At 46.9% G+C, this 21882-nt stretch overlaps 1 protein-coding gene across 1 annotated transcript; it reads left to right on the top strand.

Annotated features, from left to right (window-relative positions):
• Positions 1-504: 504 nt before the first annotated feature.
• On the top strand, positions 505-20759 carry LOC140362193 (sodium/hydrogen exchanger 2-like). Its single transcript, XM_072448269.1, has 13 exons — positions 505-787; positions 1028-1353; positions 1431-1568; positions 9175-9425; positions 10283-10500; positions 10983-11182; positions 11398-11487; positions 11567-11637; positions 11725-11892; positions 12323-12428; positions 19952-20065; positions 20147-20240; positions 20483-20759. Exons 1-13 carry the CDS (start codon positions 520-522, stop codon positions 20662-20664), a joined length of 2226 nt encoding a protein of 741 aa, XP_072304370.1. The 5' UTR covers positions 505-519; the 3' UTR covers positions 20665-20759.
• Positions 20760-21882: the final 1123 nt, after the last annotated feature.

The raw sequence follows: 21882 nt of genomic DNA, 5'->3' as shown, positions 1-21882 counted from the left end.
TACACAGTGCACCTTTAAAACATAATGATGGCAAAGAGACGAAGATGCATCATGGACTCAAGGCTCCTGGTTGTACTCCTGCCTGAGCTGCTGTCCAACGCGAGCTCTGGGAGACTGCTGGGACGCCAGGGGCCACAGTGGGGCGCTAAAGGAAATGTCCACATGTGTGAGTGAATGGTTGGTGGTGGTCGGAGGGGCCGATGACACAAATTGGCAGCCTCATCTCCGTTTGTCTGCCCCAGGGCAGCCATGGCTACAATAGTGGCTACATCATTAACAATGAACACTCCTCATCTTCGGGCAGTTGTTTTGGTGGCCAGATGTGGCTGTGTCGGTTGTGACATGAGTTGCAAACATGACTCAACACAAGGTTTGGCACGAGCAGGTTTTGCAACAATCCGAGAGAACCTGTTCCACAGTCTCCTTCGCCACCACAGCGCGGAGACATGTCCTGAGCCCGGTGAGCTCCTAACGGACATTTCTGGACATTCTCCTGCTGGACAGTGGACAGTCTGACCAATGGGGGTGCCCTGTAGTTTGGGTTTGAGGGGGAGGGCATCCTGGTGTGCTCTGCTTCTGCTCCTCAGCTGCTCTGGAGTGGATTGTGAGGAACAAGCTCCTGGAACCACACAAATCCAGGGGCTCAAACCCTTCCACAATGAGCAGCCTCAAGCCTTCCCAGATCCGGAAAAGACCAACCTGCCAGTCTTCACCATGGACTACCCGCGCATTCAGCTGCCCTTTGAAATCACACTGTGGGTGCTGCTAGCCTCCTTCGCTAAAATAGGTATGTGTACTGCCCCATTGAACAGGACTACACAAGCCGCAGTTTGTTTTGGTATTACGTTATAATTATAATGTAGTTTGGAGTTCATTTTAGCACAAAAGTTGGCTGTTGAAATGCTTGTTGAAAGAGCATCATTGTGTCCTTAAGCATGATTGAGTCGTAGTTCACCAATGCACCAAATGATATCTCTATTAACTCAAATCACATGCGACTTACTTTGCCCATCCTTTTGTCTGTCAGGCTTCAACATTTATCATAAGGTCACCGTTTGGATCCCAGAGTCCTGCTTGCTCATCTGCATCGGGCTGATAGTGGGAGGCATCATGTACTCTGTGAAGGAGACGCCCCCGGCCGTCCTGAGCCCTGAAGTCTTCTTCCTCTACATGCTGCCCCCCATCGTCTTGGACAGCGGCTACTTCATTCCCACCGGGCCCTTCTTTGAGAACGTGGGCACGGTGCTCTGGTTCTCTGTGGTGGGCACCCTCTGGAACTCTGTGGGCATCGGACTGTCCCTGTTCGCCATCTGTCAAATTGATGCTTTCGGGCTGCAAGATATTAATCTGCAGGTGGGAATAGGCAAAAGAAAACATACAGATACAGATTGGGATAAGGTTGTTGACGTGTAGGCTAATCTGTGTTGCAGGAGAACTTGCTGTTTGCATCCATAATCTCAGCGGTGGACCCTGTGGCTGCCTTAAGTGTGTTTGAGAACATCAGGGTGAACGAGCAGATCTACATTGTCATATTTGGAGAGGGTCTGTTCAGCGATGCGGTCACTGTGGTGAGTTCAGATGCTGACGTCACTCATAATAAATGTGTCCAATTTTGTTCTGAAGAGTGAGTTATATTGTGAAAAAAGCAGCGCAGTGACTAGTAGCAGCATGGCACTAACACATAGATGTTTCAAAGCGAATGTATTATTTGGACTAAAATAACAAGTTAAATGTGAAAGTGAAAGAATAGAGTTCAAACCAAGCCTTTGTGTCTCGTCAAAGCCATATTACCTGCACAATGCTTAAATGTACTAGTGTAGAAAAAGATTCAGTTGTAGTAATCTGGACTCAGGATGCAGCTCCTCATCACTGATGAGTAGTTGATTAACATTTGAATGGCCAGGGCTGATACCACCCCATGAATTCTGAGCTGAGAACCCACCAGCTCAGAATTCCTCTGAGCTGGTGGGCACCTCTTGCCCTCTGAGCTGATGGGCACCTCTTGCCCTCTGAGCTGATGGGCACCTCTTGCCCTCTGAGCTGATGGGCACCTCTTGCCCTCTGAGCTGGTGGGCACCTCTTGTCCTCTGAGCTGGTGGGCACCTCTTGTCCTCTGAGCTGATGGGCACCTCTTGCCCTCTGAGCTGGTGGGCACCTCTTGTCCTCTGAGCTGGTGGGCACCTCTTGTCCTCTGAGCTAGTGATCCAGTTAGAGTTGTTAGAGTCTTCTCTTGTAAACCAGCATTGATGTGCTCTGAGAAGGCTTCCAACTCTTGTTTCTTGATTGTCACAAATGTGTCATCCACGTAGCAGGACCAGAGATTTGGAGTGGAGCCTGAAAAGGAGGTCAATGCCTTCTTCTCAAAGTGCTCCATGTACAGCTTAGCCACGACAGGAGGGATGGGAGAGATGGGAGAGCCACGAGGCCTGATAAGATGAGAAGGAATGCGTCAGGAAGGCAGCAAAAGTTAAAGGAGACCTCCAGCCCAAAGGCAAGAAGGTGTTTCTCGCACAAGACCATATGAAATCCATCAGCCACAAGAGAAGTCTTACCACATCTGTGAGGAATTCAAGTGGAGATAACTGAGGCATGGCTTTTCGTTCCCAACTGAAGGAATTTAAAAAGAGAAGAGAAGAGATTAATGCTCTTTACCAAACAAAGTGTTCTAAATGATAAGCCTGGAAACATTTTTTATATGAGACAGACAGAATAATTCAATCTTAACCAAACAAGACCAAACACAATCCTCATTTATATCTTTCTACAAAAAGCTTTTCTCTCAAATTTCAGGAGATAAAGAAGATTAAATCAACTCAGGTCTGGAACACCCTTTATCTGTCAAAGAGCAAAATAAATAAAATACAAGGTGCAATCGAGAGACTAAACAATAAATCCCCGGTTCAGTGATGGGTTCACTTCAGAGTGGTATAAACCTCTAAAAGGAACACGTATCACTTTATCCCTTTCATCAATGTTTAACTGGGCTCTTAAAAAAGCTCAGATCTCTCCTGGAAAGAAGCCATCATATCTCTAACACCTAAAGAAGGGAAGGACCGACTGGACTGTGCCTCATATAGACCCATTTCTATTCTGAATGTGGACTATAAGATAAGATAAGATATTCCTTTATTGTCCACACATGGGGAAATTTCATTGTTGCAACGCAGGTAGATACAGAGGAAACTATTTACATCAGTTATATGCACATGTGACATTAACTATCGTTTGTACACCTCAATTATGTCCAAAAGAATGGAACATTAATCAACAAAGATCAGACAGGATTTTTTTAAGACAAATACAAGACAGCATAAGACGATCCTTACACATAATCAATCATATACAAAAACAACAAAGCAAAACTGTAATAATTACTTTGAGTCAAGAAAGCTTTTAGCTGCTCCTATTTATTTAAAATGCTGAATAAATTAGACGGGCTCTTTACGGTGGTCAAAAAAATCAATGGTCACATGACGGATCCACTGACTCTGGAAAGAGGGGTCGGACAGGGCTGTGCTTGGTCTTTCTCAATAGAAAAATATTGAGAGTAATGTGATGCCTGAGGTTCCTGTACAGGTCTTATACTGAGAGTAATGTGATGCCTGAGGTTCCTGTACAGGTCTTATACTGAGAGTAATGTGGTGCTGGGGGTTCCTGTACAGGTCTTATACTGAGAGTAATGTGGTGCCTGAGGTTCCTGTACAGGTCTTATGATGAGAATAATGTGGTGCCGGGGGTTCCTGTACAGGTCTTATACTGAGAGTCATGTGGTGCCTGAGGTTCCTGTACAGGTCTTATACTGAGAGTAATGTGGTGCCTGAGGTTCCTGTACAGGTCTTATACTGAGAGTAATGTGGTGCCGGGGGTTCCTGTACAGGTCTTATACTGAGAGTCATGTGGTGCCTGAGGTTCCTGTACAGGCCTTATACTGAGAGTAATGTGGTGCCTGAGGTTCCTGTACAGGTCTTATACTGAGAGTAATGTGGTGCCTGAGGTTCCTGTACAGGTCTTATACTGAGAGTCATGTGGTGCCGGGGGTTCCTGTACAGGTCTTATACTGAGAGTCATGTGGTGCCGGGGGTTCCTGTACAGGTCTTATACTGAGAGTAATGTGGTGCCGGGGGTTCCTGTACAGGTCTTATACTGAGAGTAATGTGGTGCCGGGGGTTCCTGTACAGGTCTTATACTGAGAGTCATGTGGTGCCTGAGGTTCCTGTACAGGCCTTATACTGAGAGTAATGTGGTGCCTGAGGTTCCTGTACAGGTCTTATACTGAGAGTAATGTGGTGCCGGGGGTTCCTGTACAGGTCTTATACTGAGAGTAATGTGGTGCCGGGGGTTCCTGTACAGGTCTTATACTGAGAGTAATGTGGTGCCGGGGGTTCCTGTACAGGTCTTATACTGAGAGTAATGTGGTGCCGGGGGTTCCTGTACAGGTCTTATACTGAGAGTCATGTGGTGCCGGGGGTTCCTGTACAGGTTTTACTGCAGATGACAGACGCTTGAGTCATTTGGTGGATGTGGAAAATAACTGTGCTTACGACCTCAACCATATGACCTAAATGTTAACGTGAGTCCGATATAGAAAAACAGAAACAGTGGACAAATGTATTGTTATTTATTACAATGCATACCGTGGGCTACGTTCCCAATGTTTACTGCACCAATGTGGTTGCCAGGAAGGTTAGGGTTAGGGTTAGGGTTAGGGTCAGGGTCAGGGTTAGGGTTAAGGTTAGGGTTAGGGTTAAGGTTAGGGTTAGGGTTAAGGTTAGGGTTAGGGTTAAGGTTAAGGTTAGGGTTAGGGTTAGGGTTAGGGTTAGGGTTAGGGTTAAGGTTAGGGTTAGGGTTAGGGTTATGGTTAAGGTTAGGGTTAGGGTTATGGTAGTGCCGCGGTTCCTGAAACAGCTGGGCCATTTGACCGCGCCGCGGCTCTGCAGCCACGGCCTTGGAGAATACCCTTGGCAGCAGGAAAGAAGGCCATCCATCCATCCATTTTCTACCGCTTGTTCCCTTTCGGGGTCGCGGGTGACTGGAGCCTATCCCAGTGACTTCGGGCCTTAGGCGGGGTACATCCTGGACAGTGGCCAACTTGTCACAGGGCCAACACAGAGACATAGACATTACAGACAGTTCACTCTCACATTCATTCACTAGGGCCAATTTAGAGACACCAATTTTACCTAACACATGCATGTCTTTGGACGGTGGGAGGAAGCCGGAGAACCCGCAGAGAACCCACGGTAACACGGGGAGAACATGCAGAGGAAAGAAGGCCATTACAAAAAAAATGTATGACTCAAACTGCACCGATACTCAAGGAAGATACTCAATGCACCAACATTTAGACTTGAAAAATTACCTTTTTGGAAGACTTTGGACAAGATGGGACTCATTTGTGTGCCATCATTTTTGTGAACTGGCGCGTTCACTATTTTACTCTGTAGCTGTTTACATACACACATTACCAACAACGCCACCTGAGATTTTGGCTCAGGACCAATTTAAGGCACGCACGTTTGTTGTGGGACGACAAAGGCAAGGTTTAAATCATAATATTGGTCATTTATTAATACAATTACAGGGTTCAGAATAAGCAGTATCACATCGCAAAATGCGACGCAATTTCTCTCAAATGTGATGCATTCGTCAGAAAAAAGTGCTTTTGTTTCGCAGCTTTTGCGATACAAAAATGTGTGTTCAATTGTATAACCAAAGCGCCTAAAAGTATTGATCACTCGTCAATCGATCGTCAATAAATCGTCATGACACATGTAGGACGCTGTGTGGACATGACGAGTCCCGCTGCTGTCTCGTGCGGTAAAGTTAGCGTCACAGATTCAGACTTCCGAGGTCAATAGCTCATAAACGCAAAAGTCTTTGCAGATCATTCACAGCCAAAATATTCATATTTACATTGCCACGTGACACAACCTCGTTTTTAACAATCAGATGCGTATTTTGGGCGCAGCAAATTACACTGATCCTAATGTGCAGAGCCGAGACGAGTGCTTAGGGACCGTCATCAAATGTGCAGCCGGAGCCGAGACGAGAGTACTTAGGGACCGTCATCTAATAGCAAAACGAAAAATAGAATGAAACGTCAAATAGAGCGGTACAATTTGAATAACACATAAAATACACAGCAACCTTTATTTTTCCATTAGAAGCTTAACATATTTTTTGTGAGTGTAATGACAATTAATATGTAAATGAGACTCCTGCAAATCGTCATCTGATGATGATGATATGGAAGAAAGTTGTAAATGAGGCCATCTGACTTTGTGTTGATTAATTTGTTCAACAATTAATTTTATTTGCAAGTTTTATTTAAAGAAAAAATATGTCGGAGCAGCCAAATTTCCGGCACAGGTCGGCCTCGGTGAAACTGAGATAAACAGTCTTTAACTTTTTTTTCCCCAAATTTGTGATTTTCGTTTTTTTGCATTATGTGAAAGTTGAAGATATGGACCAGTCATTCAATGTATCAGATAACAGTATTTGCAGCATTAAAAGCATAAATAAAGTCGTTTAAAGTGTGCTGTTTTCGGGTGCTCTCTGGACGTGCAGAGTGGGTGTGACCGCATTTCCATATGAACAGCTGCGCTATTGCAGTCAGCCAATGGGCTGAGCCGCCAGCCGCATGGCTACTTGATAAGCAGCAACACAGGGAGCAACACACGCTGTGTAACATCAGGTGAAAAATGGATCCTTCTGCTATCGCTTCGGAGCTTAACCGCGGCTGTTACAGCTCCACGCTTTTGGATTGTTTCTGCGAAAAGTCCGCTTTTCCAGATGACTATCTGACGTTCTGTCGTCACTTCTGAGCTGACCATGTCCACGTCCACGAAAAAGCCCCAGAAGAAGCGCAAGTTTGCCCGGACAAGCTATTTCATCAAATCAAATCAAATCAAATCAATTTATTTTTGTAAGGCCCAAAATCACAACAACAGTTGCCTCTGAGGGCCAGGAGGCACGGAAGTCTGCAGAAGTACTTTCCTGTTCCTCATGGCGTAAGTAATGATTAATATTAAATATGCCAGTTTTAGTGTGCTTTTGTGGTCGTGTTTGTGTTGTGAGTGCCTGTTTTGTTGCGCCATCACAAGCTAACTAGCCACGTAGCGCCGCTAGCTCAGAGCCGGCCGTGTCCCGCTCCTCCGCCTTTTAAGTCTTAAATACGACGTAAACGTCAGAATGTGAATAATGCAGATTAAACTGCATCACAAACACGCTTGAAAGTTATGTTTTGGTGTGCTGTTGTGGTCGTGTTTGTGTTGTGAGTGCCTGTTTTGGTCTAAACCTGGTGAGCCATGATATCACAAGCTAGCTATCCACGTGAAGCGTGTTATTCCCATATTACTGTCAACCCTAATCCTTTTTTTCCCCCTTTTCAGAATTGGCAAAGACACCCTGACTGACATAATTAAACACTGACGAAAATGGAGCAACACTGAGGAAGAGGAGGAAGAAGCGTGCACAGCCACAGCCACATTCCCGCAGGTTCATCAGCCATGAAGTGATTCACACCGTTGTAGAGTTTATCAAAAACTTTGCAGAAGTCCTTTCCATAATGCTACCTGGTCGAAACTTCAGTGCTGCTCTCTGTTCTGCATAAGATATGTTTCTTCTGTTCTAATTTTTTTTACATTGTCGCCCTTGTCATCAGGTAGTGGAAAACAGCTGTGGGATACTGAGTCTCACCTCAGTATCCCACAGCTTGTTGGAACGGCGGATGGCAAAGTGTTTGTCAAGAACTTCGACTGGCAGAAGCATCTGAGTCCCTTCTTCAGACTGCGTTGTAACATTAAAGCCTATCTTATCTTTTGTTGTTTGTGTTGCACTGAATCACCTGTGAATTATGTTTATCGACAAATGCATGAACCCTATTCTCATTCTGATTCTTTGATTCTATTCAGGGCCTTTTGTAATCCAAGTATTTCCATTTTAATATAGTAACTTCTAATTTGATTCAAGTCCAGTTCACATCAATAACAACACTCCTCTTGAGTCTTCAGTGACAGCTGTAGGGGGAAGGTGGTGTCAGTGTGACAGGGGGGAGGGCTTATCTCAATGAGATGCAAATGAGCCCCGCCCCCTGTGACTCTGGGCTCACTCCGATGAGAAACTTTAGAGGCCGTTTTCTCAGTGAATGGGTTTGAGAGTTGAATACATTCAAATGACCACAACTTACTCAAATATGATCAGATCTACATGAGTGAGACATCATTGGAAAGCTTTGAATTCACACTTTCAGAATCTGTGAATAACTCAAAATGTCTCCGGGTCGACATGTAACTGCTTTATCCACGGTCAGACACAAATGTTTAAAAAGTGTTTAAAAGTTAATTTGTTAAGAGTTTTCTTTAATAGAATCTTTATAAATACATTTAAATAAATGATCGTGTTATATCAATGGAAAATATTGATTGTTAGTCACTTTCGTGTTTTGCTATGCAATTATGAAATTGCTATACAAATTTTGAAAAATTTACGAATTGTTTAGCAGCGCCGCTATACAAGTGAAATTCCTTAATCTGATCCCTGAATTATGAATGGTTTCACAGTTTGTAGTTTCCATCGTTCATGCACTGTGAGACAATCTGTAAGACGAGAGTTCACAAAAAGGGGTCAGGGGTCTTCTCCGGGCACCTACAGAAGAAGAACACTTATGACCACACTGAACTTCACTAGGTGCTAATCTAACGCAGGTCACGAACCTGAAACGAGATGAATGTAATACGGCTCAGCTAGCGCTTGGACAGTAAGGCTTTACGCCGCGGTCGCCGCCCGGCAACGGCACGCCCTACATCCCGGAGGTCGCACACCAGGCGGGCCCATGGTAACACCGCGGCACACTAAATATTGCCACTAGTCACATATCATACAGGATTATCTCATTCAAATGATACACTACAGCTAAAATACCTGGATTGAGGAGCGATGTGGAGCAACACAGCAACCAGGAAGTGTGTGAGGTCAGAGGGCGACTGACGTCACCAGATGCTAATTTATGAAGCTACTCTGGATCAATTCACCTATCAGGGGTGTCTAAGCAGTGGAAGGGGCCCGTCTGCAGGCTATCCTGCCACATTTTATTGAGTTGAAAAAATATAAAAATACTAATTAGTTGAAGCATTTCCACATGTTACTCATGCCCTGTGCCTTCCTCCTTTACAGGCCTTGTACAACATGTTCAGCTTCGTGGCGGACATGCCCAAAGTGGAGTCTGCAGACGTGTTCCTGGGGGTGGCGCGCTTCTTGGTGGTGAGCCTGGGTGGTCTCCTCATCGGGGTGGTGTTCGGGATTGTAGCTGCGTTCACCACCCGCTTCACACACAACACCCGGCAGATCGAGCCCCTGTTTGTCTTCATGTACAGCTACCTGGCCTACCTGGTGGCAGAGCTCTTCGGCATTTCCAGCGTTCTGTCGTAAGGTCGAAATTCAGCACCTTGACAACTGAGAATCTCAAGGGAGTAAGAGATTATGGTTACTGTAACTTTCATTGGAGGGGCCACAGTGTTCAGTTTGAACAGATTTCTGTCCTAAACAATTGACATAGACACAATACTTTAGTCAGACTGTAGATTTACTTGTCACTCATATCTGCAGTATACATGCGTTCTCACATCCGGAACTTGTGCAGTGGCAACCGAGTCTGCCATTTTGAAAGGGGCACAACAGCACGTCTACTACATACGAAATCCAGGAAATATGAGGCCAAAATGCCAAAAACCTGCGTTCTGTTAGGACATTGCTCTGTTGACTGACCAGGAAATGAGAGCTTTGTCGTGTACCTTAGTTTGCCGTTATCGTCTAAAGAATACAATTTTCGTAGCTCATTATGCCGTTGAAAAGGATGCAGTCGTGTTGTTTTTTATATATTGAGTGCCCCTTTTAAAATGGCCGCTATGGGGAAGTCCCGGCTGTATGACGTCACTGCGAACGTATGTATATGACACCACAGATCTGGGACCGTTTTAATTATGACCCAAATCATTTATTTTTCAGACAAATTTTTAACCAAGGTATTTGAACGTAAATTGGTGTAATCCCTCATTCATCCAGGAGGGTGCCAGTGTAGAAGAAGAGTCTGTGGATCTGATTGGAGTAGATGAAGAGGCTTGATCAGGGGCAGGACGAGGGGAGGGAGAGAGCATTTATATGAGGCTTGAAAAACAAAGGAAGCAGAAGTGTGATTGGTGGTCTTTAGTAGGCGGCATGATGTAGAGATTACCCACAACAATAAAAACACACATAAATAAATACATGTCTCTTCTATGCCCAGTATCACTACATGTGCCATCACCATGAAGTACTACGTGGAGGAGAACGTGTCCCAGCGCTCCTGCACCACCATCCGCCATGTGGTGAAGGTCCTGGCCAGCATCTCCGAGACGCTCATCTTCTTCTTCCTGGGCGTGGTCACCATAACGACGGAGCATGAGTGGAACTGGGCCTACATCCTCTTTACGCTGCTGTTCGCCTTCATCTGGAGAGGATTAGGTGAGATTATGTTTGTATTAGATGCTGTCGAAATCTGTGGTGCAACAAGTACTCAATTATCTCTATTCAAGGTCCAATATTTAGCTCAACTGTCTGAGCATCACCTGACGAGTTCATATGATAATTATCTGTAGGTACTGTATATCAGCTGGCGCTAAAAACATGCTACCAACAGAGGGCACAGACACAGTTCCATGTATCAAAAAGTATTTTGTTCTGTATACATTATTTTAAGTTTTAAATACCAATGCTAATATGCCCTCTGCTGATTGACATCCAGTTATGCCTCCACTACGCAGCTCCTCTACACTGACACTAGCATCTGATAAAAGCATCTTGTTTTTAGCTTGGTTTAATTACTGCATATTGTAAAACCTTTTTGTAAAAAAACAACATGTAACAAAGGCGTCTCAGTTTCACCCTCCACCACTGGTAGTTGTTGTTTCCAGAGTGGTAAGTGGACAGAGTTTGTTTTGTGGCAGGGATTCTGGTGCTGACGCAGATCATCAACCCTTTCAGGACCATCCACTTCAACCTCAAAGACCAGTTTGGCATGGCCTACAGTGGCCTGAGGGGGGCAGTGTGCTTCGCCCTGGTCTTCACTCTGCCCGACACCATCAACCGCAGGAATCTCTTCGTCACCGCCTCCATCTCCATCATCATCTTCACAGTTTTTATACAGGTGCATTCTTTGTTTTTTTACTTTAGGTTTTGTGTTTTGTTGGTGCGAGTGAATGAGTCAATCTGCTAATGAGAACACTCTCTCTGTTCTTCACCGCAAACTCTCTTGTCCAAGTAACAGTTTTGGGGCCAAAAAGTAATTCGTCTATTGAAGTTTTTTTCATAGCCTTTTCTAATTTTTTTGACCCCATTGTCATCTGTTCCTTCTTTCTTCAGGGCATTAGTATCCGGCCCATCGTGGAGTACATGAACATCAGGCGCAGCAACAAAGACAAGTACAACATCAACATGGAGATTCACAGCCGGGCAAGTGTTAATATGCAGTCATTGTACTGCAGTGGGAGTATTTGTAGGGTCAAAATAATAGATTCTTCTGCTTCTTCAGACAATGGAGCACATTGTCTCCGGGATCGAGGACTTGTGCGGACAATGGAGTCATTACTACTGGAAAGACAAGTCAGAGAGTTCACTTTAAAATCCTTGTAATGCAATGATAACAGTTGACACACAGGAATAATGACTGATAGTGTTGTTTGTTGTCAGGTTTAAGAAGTTCAATGATGGTGTACTGCGGAGGGTTCTACTTCGGGACAACAGGGCTGAGTCCAGTATCGTGTCTCTGTATAAGAAACTGGAGCTGCAGAGCGCCATCGAGATTCTGGACACGCCCGTGGGAGACCTGAGCGCCGCCCCCTCCCTCGTCTCCCTGCAGTGAGCTCAATATTCCAAAATGTCTATTAAGTCCTACTCTAAAGAAAAAAAGAAAAAAAAAACAGACCAACAGCTTCTTAAAGGTGCACTATGTAACTTCTCGACTGTCTCCAGAGAGATGAAATGATCCAATGTATCAAACCTGTCTATCTCCATGGAGACAAGCAGCTAACGCCATCAGGCCTGTGGAGAGGTGATGCGATGTTCAAGAAAGTTTTTGAACAATAAAAACATTGGTAATTCTATAGATGCAAGATAATGCTGTTCTGTGGAACATTTACCCAAAGCAGTATTTTTTCCCTTACCGTGATGTGCCTCCTCCAGAAACGTTGCACCTTCAACTATAATTTTAATGACTTTTTTTGCAGTCAATATACTACTATTATTAGACATAACATAACTTAAGTTTTTGCTGTTTGTCCATGACCAGTGATGAGATGAAGGAAGCGTCTCGGCCAAAGAAGAAGATGCGGACAGCTGATGTGAAGAAAATGCAGAATATTCTGGCTAACAACATGTACAAGATCCGGCAAAAGGTTGGCCCAACTGAAAATGTGTGCGTGCTATTGGATTGTTCTTCTGAGGCTAAAGGGAATTTTACAATCATAGACAGTATGGTCACTATGCACTAGGGCTCGGTATTGCCAAGACCCTCGCGATACGATACTGTCGGCGTGCTCGTTTATGAAAGAAAGGGCAAGAATCAGAAAAGTTACAATCAGTCAAACGTTTAATCCCTGTCAGTACAATTCTAATACAGATAACCAGAGGGGAGCATCTGTCCCTAACGATTGTGTCGGCGACTTACGCTGGCACTCCAGACGCGGGCACTCCAGGCGCCCAGTTTCCCTGTGCGCTCCTACAATTTATAACATTCCGATATCGGGTGCAATAATGAGGTAACGCCTCGTTGCTCTTCTCCTCTGTATTTTTCCACTCGCCGTCTTTTCACACACAGTTGTCCTTGAGGTGTACAGTTTCTCCTGCACAGGAGTGTGTCATGGAGCAGGGGTGGGCCGCGGGCCACATACGGGCTGTTTGTCTTTATAATCCGGCCCGCCAAACATGCCAAGACAAACACCAAAGAAGGAGAGGAAGATGAAGAAGAGTCAGCTCTGGAATAAAGCCGGTCGGAAAGTAGTAAATGAACCACCCGCTATAAAAGAACAACAACAACCTGCCAAGTAATAGTAAAAAAAAAAAAATTGGGTCAATGTCATGTTTATCCACAAAGAACTTATTTATAAATCCATTATAATCTAATAACTTCATACATCCAACAAACTGATGCAAATAGAAATATATGGAACACATTCTAGTAAAGTACTGGATGTCTCTGCATGATCTGAACCTGCTGCCGCAGCATCTTCTGCACAGATCAGCTTCTGATCAGGTCCATGGCTCCTTCTCTCCTCGGCCCAGAGGAGCTTCTGATCAGGTCCACGGCTTCTTCTCACCTCAACCAGAGGAGCTTCTGATCAGGTCCATGGCTCCTTCTCATCTCGGCCCAGAGGAGCTTCTGATCAGGTCTATGGCTCCTTCTCATCTCGGCCCAGAGGAGCTTCTGATCAGGTCCATGGCTCCTTCTCTCCTCGGCCCAGAGGAGCTTCTGATCAGGTCCACGGCTCCTTCTCACCTCGGCCCAGAGGAGCTTCTGATCAGGTCCACGGTTCCTTCTCACCTCGGCCCAGAGGAGCTTCTGATCAGGTCCACGGTTCCTTCTCACCTCGGCCCAGAGGAGCTTCTGATCAGGTCCACGGTTCCTTCTCATCTCGGCCCAGAGGAGCTTCTGATCAGGTCCACGGCTTCTTCTCACCTCAACCAGAGGAGCTTCTGATCAGGTCCACGGCTCCTTCTCATCTCGGCCCAGAGGAGCTTCTGATCAGGTCCATGGCTCCTTCTCATCTCGGCCCAGAGGAGCTTCTGATCAGGTCCACAGCTTCTTCTCACCTCAACCAGAGGAGCTTCTGATCAGGTACACGGCTCCTTCTCACCTCAACCAGAGGAGCTTCTGATCAGGTCCATGGCTCCTTCTCACCTCGGCCCAGAGGAGCTTCTGATCAGGTCCACAGCTTCTTCTCACCTCAACCAGAGGAGCTTCTGATCAGGTACACGGCTCCTTCTCATCTCGGCCCAGAGGAGCTTCTGATCAGGTCCATGGCTCCTTCTCATCTCGGCCCAGAGGAGCTTCTGATCAGGTCCACAGCTTCTTCTCACCTCGGCCCAGAGGAGCTTCTGATCAGGTACACGGCTCCTTCTCACCTCGGCCCAGAGGAGCTTCTGATCAGGTCCACGGCTCCTTCTCTCCTCGGCCCAGAGGAGCTTCTGATCAGGTCCACGGCTCCTTCTCACCTCGGCCCAGAGGAGCTTCTGATCAGGTCCATGGCTCCTTCTCATCTCGGCCCAGAGGAGCTTCTGATCAGGTCCATGGCTCCTTCTCATCTCGGCCCAGAGGAGCTTCTGATCAGGTCCATGGCTCCTTCTCATCTCGGCCCAGAGGAGCTTCTGATCAGGTCCACAGCTTCTTCTCACCTCAACCAGAGGAGCTTCTGATCAGGTACACGGCTCCTTCTCATCTCGGCCCAGAGGAGCTTCTGATCAGGTCCATGGCTCCTTCTCATCTCGGCCCAGAGGAGCTTCTGATCAGGTCCACAGCTTCTTCTCACCTCAACCAGAGGAGCTTCTGATCAGGTACACGGCTCCTTCTCACCTCGACCAGAGGAGCTTCTGATCAGGTCTACGGCTCCTTCTCACCTCGGCCCAGAGGAGCTTCTGATCAGGTCCACAGCTTCTTCTCACCTCAACCAGAGGAGCTTCTGATCAGGTCCACGGCTTCTTCTCACCTCAACCAGAGGAGCTTCTGATCAGGTCCATGGCTCCTTCTCATCTCGGCCCAGAGGAGCTTCTGATCAGGTCCATGGCTCCTTCTCATCTCGGCCCAGAGGAGCTTCTGATCAGGTCCACGGCTTCTTCTCACCTCAACCAGAGGAGCTTCTGATCAGGTACACGGCTCCTTCTCATCTCGGTCCAGAGGAGCTTCTGATCAGGTCCATGGCTCCTTCTCATCTCGGCCCAGAGGAGCTTCTGATCAGGTCCACAGCTTCTTCTCACCTCAACCAGAGGAGCTTCTGATCAGGTACATGGCTCCTTCTCACCTCGACCAGAGGAGCTTCTGATCAGGTCCATGGCTCCTTCTCATCTCGGCCCAGAGGAGCTTCTGATCAGGTCCACAGCTTCTTCTCACCTCAACCAGAGGAGCTTCTGATCAGGTACACGGCTCCTTCTCATCTCGGCCCAGAGGAGCTTCTGATCAGGGGCATGGCTCCTTCTCATCTCGGCCCAGAGGAGCTTCTGATCAGGTCCACAGCTTCTTCTCACCTCAACCAGAGGAGCTTCTGATCAGGTACACGGCTCCTTCTCACCTCGGCCCAGAGGAGCTTCTGATCAGGTCCACGGCTCCTTCTCTCCTCGGCCCAGAGGAGCTTCTGATCAGGTCCACGGCTCCTTCTCACCTCGGCCCAGAGGAGCTTCTGATCAGGTCCATGGCTCCTTCTCATCTCGGCCCAGAGGAGCTTCTGATCAGGTCCATGGCTCCTTCTCATCTCGGCCCAGAGGAGCTTCTGATCAGGTCCATGGCTCCTTCTCATCTCGGCCCAGAGGAGCTTCTGATCAGGTCCACAGCTTCTTCTCACCTCGACCAGAGGAGCTTCTGATCAGGTACACGGCTCCTTCTCATCTCGGCCCAGAGGAGCTTCTGATCAGGTCCATGGCTCCTTCTCATCTCGGCCCAGAGGAGCTTCTGATCAGGTCCACAGCTTCTTCTCACCTCAACCAGAGGAGCTTCTGATCAGGTACACGGCTCCTTCTCACCTCGACCAGAGGAGCTTCTGATCAGGTCCACGGCTCCTTCTCACCTCGGCCCAGAGGAGCTTCTGATCAGGTCCACAGCTTCTTCTCACCTCAACCAGAGGAGCTTCTGATCAGGTACACGGCTCCTTCTCATCTCGGCCCAGAGGAGCTTCTGATCAGGTCCATGGCTCCTTCTCATCTCGGCCCAGAGGAGCTTCTGATCAGGTCCACAGCTTCTTCTCACCTCAACCAGAGGAGCTTCTGATCAGGTACACGGCTCCTTCTCACCTCGGCCCAGAGGAGATTCTGATCAGGTCCACGGCTCCTTCTCTCCTCGGCCCAGAGGAGCTTCTGATCAGGTCCACGGCTCCTTCTCACCTCGGCCCAGAGGAGCTTCTGATCAGGTCCATGGCTCCTTCTCATCTCGGCCCAGAGGAGCTTCTGATCAGGTCCATGGCTCCTTCTCATCTCGGCCCAGAGGAGCTTCTGATCAGGTCCATGGCTCCTTCTCATCTCGGCCCAGAGGAGCTTCTGATCAGGTCCACGGCTCCTTCTCACCTCGACCAGAGGAGCTTCTGATCAGGTCCACGGCTCCTTCTCATCTCGGCCCAGAGGAGCTTCTGATCAGGTCCACAGCTCCTTCTCATCTCGGCCCAGAGGAGCTTCTGATCAGGTACACGGCTCCTTCTCATCTCGGCCCAGAGGAGCTTCTGATCAGGTACACGGCTCCTTCTCATCTCGGCCCAGAGGAGCTTCTGATCAGGTCCACAGCTCCTTCTCACCTCGGCCCAGAGGAGCTTCTGATCAGGTCCACAGCTCCTTCTCACCTCGACCAGAGGAGCTTCTGATCAGGTAGACGGCTCCTTCTCATCTCGGCCCAGAGGAGCTTCTGATCAGGTCCACAGCTTCTTCTCACCTCAACCAGAGGAGCTTCTGATCAGGTACACGGCTCCTTCTCATCTCGGCCCAGAGGAGCTTCTGATCAGGTCCATGGCTCCTTCTCATCTCGGCCCAGAGGAGCTTCTGATCAGGTCCACAGCTTCTTCTCACCTCAACCAGAGGAGCTTCTGATCAGGTACACGGCTCCTTCTCACCTCGGCCCAGAGGAGCTTCTGATCAGGTCCACGGCTCCTTCTCTCCTCGGCCCAGAGGAGCTTCTGATCAAGTCCACGGCTCCTTCTCACCTCGGCCCAGAGGAGCTTCTGATCAGGTCCATGGCTCCTTCTCATCTCGGCCCAGAGGAGCTTCTGATCAGGTCCATGGCTCCTTCTCATCTCGGCCCAGAGGAGCTTCTGATCAGGTCCATGGCTCCTTCTCATCTCGGCCCAGAGGAGCTTCTGATCAGGTCCACGGCTCCTTCTCACCTCGACCAGAGGAGCTTCTGATCAGGTCCACGGCTCCTTCTCATCTCGGCCCAGAGGAGCTTCTGATCAGGTCCACAGCTCCTTCTCACCTCGACCAGAGGAGCTTCTGATCAGGTACACGGCTCCTTCTCATCTCGGCCCAGAGGAGCTTCTGATCAGGTACACGGCTCCTTCTCATCTCGGCCCAGAGGAGCTTCTGATCAGGTACACGGCTCCTTCTCATCTCGGCCCAGAGGAGCTTCTGATCAGGTCCACAGCTCCTTCTCACCTCGGCCCAGAGGAGCTTCTGATCAGGTCCACGGCTCCTTCTCACCTCGACCAGAGGAGCTTCTGATCAGGTCCATGGCTCCTTCTCATTTGAAATATTCACCCCATTTGTAATTAGAAGAACCAGATTTTGCATTCTGCTGTGGGTGGGGCCACTCACAAATATTATCAACATGCACATTGAAGGCACCTGTAATGACCAAACCATCAAAGTCTGTGCATACGACTGAAAGGGAAAGAACTGAACTGACTCCGCGGTGAAGATTGTTGTGGTGCTGTTGCTGATGAGTCCTTCGCTGGAGGCGGTGGAGGTGATGGTGGAGCAGCTGGAGCTGAAACCTTTGCTGCTGGTGGTGGAGAGGCTGCTGATGAATCCTTTGGTGGAGGCTGAGGTTGTGGTGCTGTTGATGTTGAAACATTGGCTCGGTCTCTGGCTGATGGAGCTGGAATTCTTCTCTCATTCCTCTCTTCTCTAACTATCTGCTCAGGACCCTGTCCAGGCCCAGTCCAATGCCTCAGAGCGTGGAGCAGGTTCTCTGTCAGCACCCTCACTCCACCTCTGCACCCTCATTCCACCTCTGTACCCTCACTCCACCTCTGCACCTTCACTCCACCTCTGCACCCTCACTCCACCTCTGCACCCTCACTCCACCTCTGCACCCTCACTCCACATCTGCACCCTCACTCCACCTCTGCACCCTCACTCCACCTCTGCAGAGGTGGGGGCCCCTCTCGTTTCCAGAATAGATAGAAGTTCTCATTGTAGTGCAGTCCTCTCGGTGCACACTCTTTGGACAGCCATGTGTTCAGCTGTTTAAACTTGTTTATCCTCCTGTCGATGTTTGGGAGAGGTCCACTTATGAATGTTTGATTTCCATTTCATCAGAACGTTGAATAACTTCAAGAAGTCTTTTCAAAACTTCAGTCTGTTCCCATCATATGTCCACTGCACCACGAGCACAATCAGCTGTTTAACTTCTCCAAGTTTGGCCAAAACATTAGGAAGAAGTGACGTTATCTCAGAAACAGTGATGCTGAGAAAATTATGTGTTTGCATTCTTTCGTGCATCACGTGACTTCTATCATAACAGTCTCAGTGACCTTGACATTCGACACAGATCCTCTCTGTCTGCCCCCTTTTGGCCATGTCATGTATTACATTTTTTACTTCAGTCACTGAAAGTGGTAAAAATGTGTTTGTAAGCTGTATTTTAGGTGACTACATTATCTTTGTATCGTTTAGGCTTTGCACCGAGTTTGTTCCAAGAAACAGCTGGTTAGAAGGTTTTGGGAACGACACAGAGTTACTCCGGTTTAGGTTGAAAGTAGAAGTTTTTCCTTGTGAAAAATGTGAATCTCTTACCACTGGAATAGTATTTTGAGTCCTTTTTCAGATTCTAAAGCAAATATCCGTGCTTGTAGCTCATGAATTTCCGACAGCGTCCGTTTCCTTCTTCTCACGGACATGTCGCTGGCTCGTTAGATATGTTAAAACTGTCCATAGTTTACTTAAAAAAGTAATAATTAAAAATGAATGGAAGACAAAAACTGATTAAAAAGCAAAATAGATAAGGAAGCCGCTCTAGCAGTCTGCACTCTACATCTACTTGAGCGCTATTTTGCTATGTACAGACACTCCAATTTTAATATACATTTGACATGTCAATTTCAGCTCTATTAATAAAAAAGCCTTGGTCAAAGTCTGTCAAAATAAAAAACAAAGACTAAATTAGGGTTAATTTAGGCTGAATAAAATCTGCCTTTAAATAAGCCCCTTTTAAAAAGTTCATTTCTGTCAAATGGAGGACCTTGGTGTTATTGTGACATTTGTTTGTTGCAATATCAATTATCCTTTTCTTTTGAAAGATAGTCTGCTTTTGCTTTATATTCTGCTGCCCTAATTTATCTCTTACGATATGGAAGTCACATGAAATCACTGCAACAAAACAAATGACTCTCAAGCTTTGAAGGTAAATAAGTACATTTTATTTGTACAGCACCTTTCACAGACAGAAGTCACAAAGTGCTTCACAAAACACAGAATAAAACGATAAAAACACAAAAAATTTACAGTGAACAATACATATACAACAGTATACAGTAAAATCAGCCGCTAAAACAAATGCATTTTAAAGGCTTGACTAAATAAAAAGGTTTTAAGCTGAGCCTTAAAAGCAGTAACTGAGTCCAGTGACCGTAGGGAGAGCGGAAGATCGTTCAAGAGTCTGGAACAGCCTGGAAGGATCTGTCTCCTCTGGTCCCAAAACGGGTGCGAGGAACCAACAACAGTTTCTGATCCAAGGACCTTAGTGAGCGAGAGGGAGTGTACGGTTTAATCAGATCGCTGATGTACGATGTGACCTGACCATTTAAAGCTCTAAAAGTCAGAACTAGAATTTTAAACTGTATCCGGTACGAGAGCGGCTCCAGTGAAGGGCTCTGAGGGTGAAATGTGGGATATTGTGTGACTTCTGACGCTGAGATGTTGCCAGCATTGTTTAATTTCTAACAATGAGGTTGTGTATGACATGCTAATGTATTCTGCACTGACTCTTATCAAACACATGCCTTGTTCCCAGACTATGGCGTACACCAACAAATACAAGCTGCCCGACGACAGCCACGCCCGTGAGATCCTGATCCGCCGCCACACCAGCCTCAGACACAGCCGCCGAACCAGCTTTGGAGATCCAGTGAGCTCTGCTTTTAAACACGTTCTCACTAACCTGACCAGTTTGTATTTTACTCTGAATTTGTTTGTTTTGCTTTTACAGCCTTCAAATAACCTTTCTAAATCTCAAAGATATTATTCGCTACAGCCGGGCAGTGACCTGGAGGCAGCCTTTGAGCTCAGACGAAGAAGTCATGGTAGGTCTCTAAGTCCAGCAGTGGTTCACAAAATGTTACACAGCAAGTACCACCAGAACTATGAGGCCCAAATGAGGTCTAAATTAGATCTAAAACAAGCGTAAACCATAAATAAGGTCAAAAACATGGAACGATTTGTCTCTAAATATTTATCAAATGCTCCAAATCTTTGATTTTTTAAGAACAAAATAGAGATGGCTTTATTGGGTTCATGTGATATTTAGTTTTCTGTCCCTGTCCAGGTGGCTCCTCGGCCCGTTCGGTCATCCCACTCAGTCCTATAGAGGAGAGGAGCCTGGGTCCTGCTCCTCACAGGACCAGCCTCACAGCGCAGCAGGGCGAGGCTGGGGAGGGGCCCACACAAGGCTGGCAGCCCGAGGGCCCCCATGGAAACATGCTGTCCAGGAGCCCATTGCTTAGATAATAAACTGCTGTTGTCCCAGCCCTGGATGAGTGTGGGACATACACACAATCTTGTACAAAACTAATTGAAGTGTTGTCCAGAGCCAAGTCCAGATCAGAGCCAGAGGTCCAGCCACACCAAACTCAGGTCTCACACCAGACCTGACCTCACGTGGTGAATGTGTCATTGTATACATTGTCCTGTATGAGAATGCCTTACTTTAGGAGCCACTATCTTTTACTTGTTATCATAGCTTTTGTAATGGGAAATGACTTTACTAAGCCTTGTGCTTTGAGAGAAACTGCTCAAAAGACCTTGAGATACTGCTATCGTAACGAAGTTTCACTCAGTGCCTGGTACAGATTGTTTCATTTATGACTCCTCCTTGCCCAACCTTTCCCATGTGATGTGAAGGCCTTTGTATGAAAGTGTGATCAGAACAGCCCCTTTTGGGGACGATTGTGACTGCACCTGACTTCTGTCTTCACTCTCTTCTTATGTTTTCACTTTTCATCAAACACACGAAAGACATTCTGTTTTCCTTGGATTTCTTCAATCAATCTCTCTAAAATAATTTCCATAAAATGTTTTAAACTTTTGTGTAGTCAAACCACCACTGCAGACCGCACCAGCGACATGACCTGGCCCAGCCCTACCACATGTTAGATAAACATAATGTAGCAGAAGACGTTGCCTTACTTTAGGATCCACCAGCGGCGGCTGGTCCATTGAGGGCGCAGCCAAGAACGTGTCTATTAACAATATGTATTTGTTCAAAATTATCTTATATTCTTATTAGTTTAAATGTGTAAAAGAATAATATATATACATAAATATCTAGCTATCTATCTATATATATATAATACTTTGTCTGCTGCGTGGCGCAGCCTGCGTCTCTTTCGTAGCCCTGAGCCTCAGAGAAAAACAATGGAGATTTTTAGCCAATAAAATCACAATAAAAAGTGACAACGTCGTTATGGGAAAAGTCAGAGGAAAATAGTCTCAGAGGGATGTGACACGGACATGTGACACGGACATGTGACACGGACATGTGACACGGACATGTGACACAGACGCTGTGACACGGACATGTGACACGGACATGTGACACGGACATGTGACACGGACATGTGCCACAGACATGTGCCACAGACATGTGCCACAGACATGTGCCACAGACGCTGTGACACAGACGCTGTGACACAGACGCTGTGACACGGACATGTGACACGGACATGT

Source organism: Eucyclogobius newberryi, unplaced genomic scaffold (assembly GCF_026437365.1).
Source record: "Eucyclogobius newberryi isolate DKJ021-1_F unplaced genomic scaffold, fEucNew1.0.hap1 SCAF_1, whole genome shotgun sequence".
NCBI classification, from domain to species: domain Eukaryota; kingdom Metazoa; phylum Chordata; class Actinopteri; order Gobiiformes; family Gobiidae; genus Eucyclogobius; species Eucyclogobius newberryi.
This window is presented reverse-complemented; position numbering and strand designations above follow the sequence as displayed.

Bases quoted from the DNA above. Each gene is read 5' to 3' on its own strand.
- LOC140362193 (XM_072448269.1), top strand. From the start codon at position 520: ATGGGGGTGCCCTGTAGTTTGGGTTTGAGGGGGAGGGCATCCTGGTGT. The intron at 11,488-11,566 runs GCAAGTGTTAAT...CTGCTTCTTCAG, and splicing joins ACATGGAGATTCACAGCCGG to ACAATGGAGCACATTGTCTC. The intron at 20,241-20,482 runs GTAGGTCTCTAA...GTCCCTGTCCAG, and splicing joins GCTCAGACGAAGAAGTCATG to GTGGCTCCTCGGCCCGTTCG.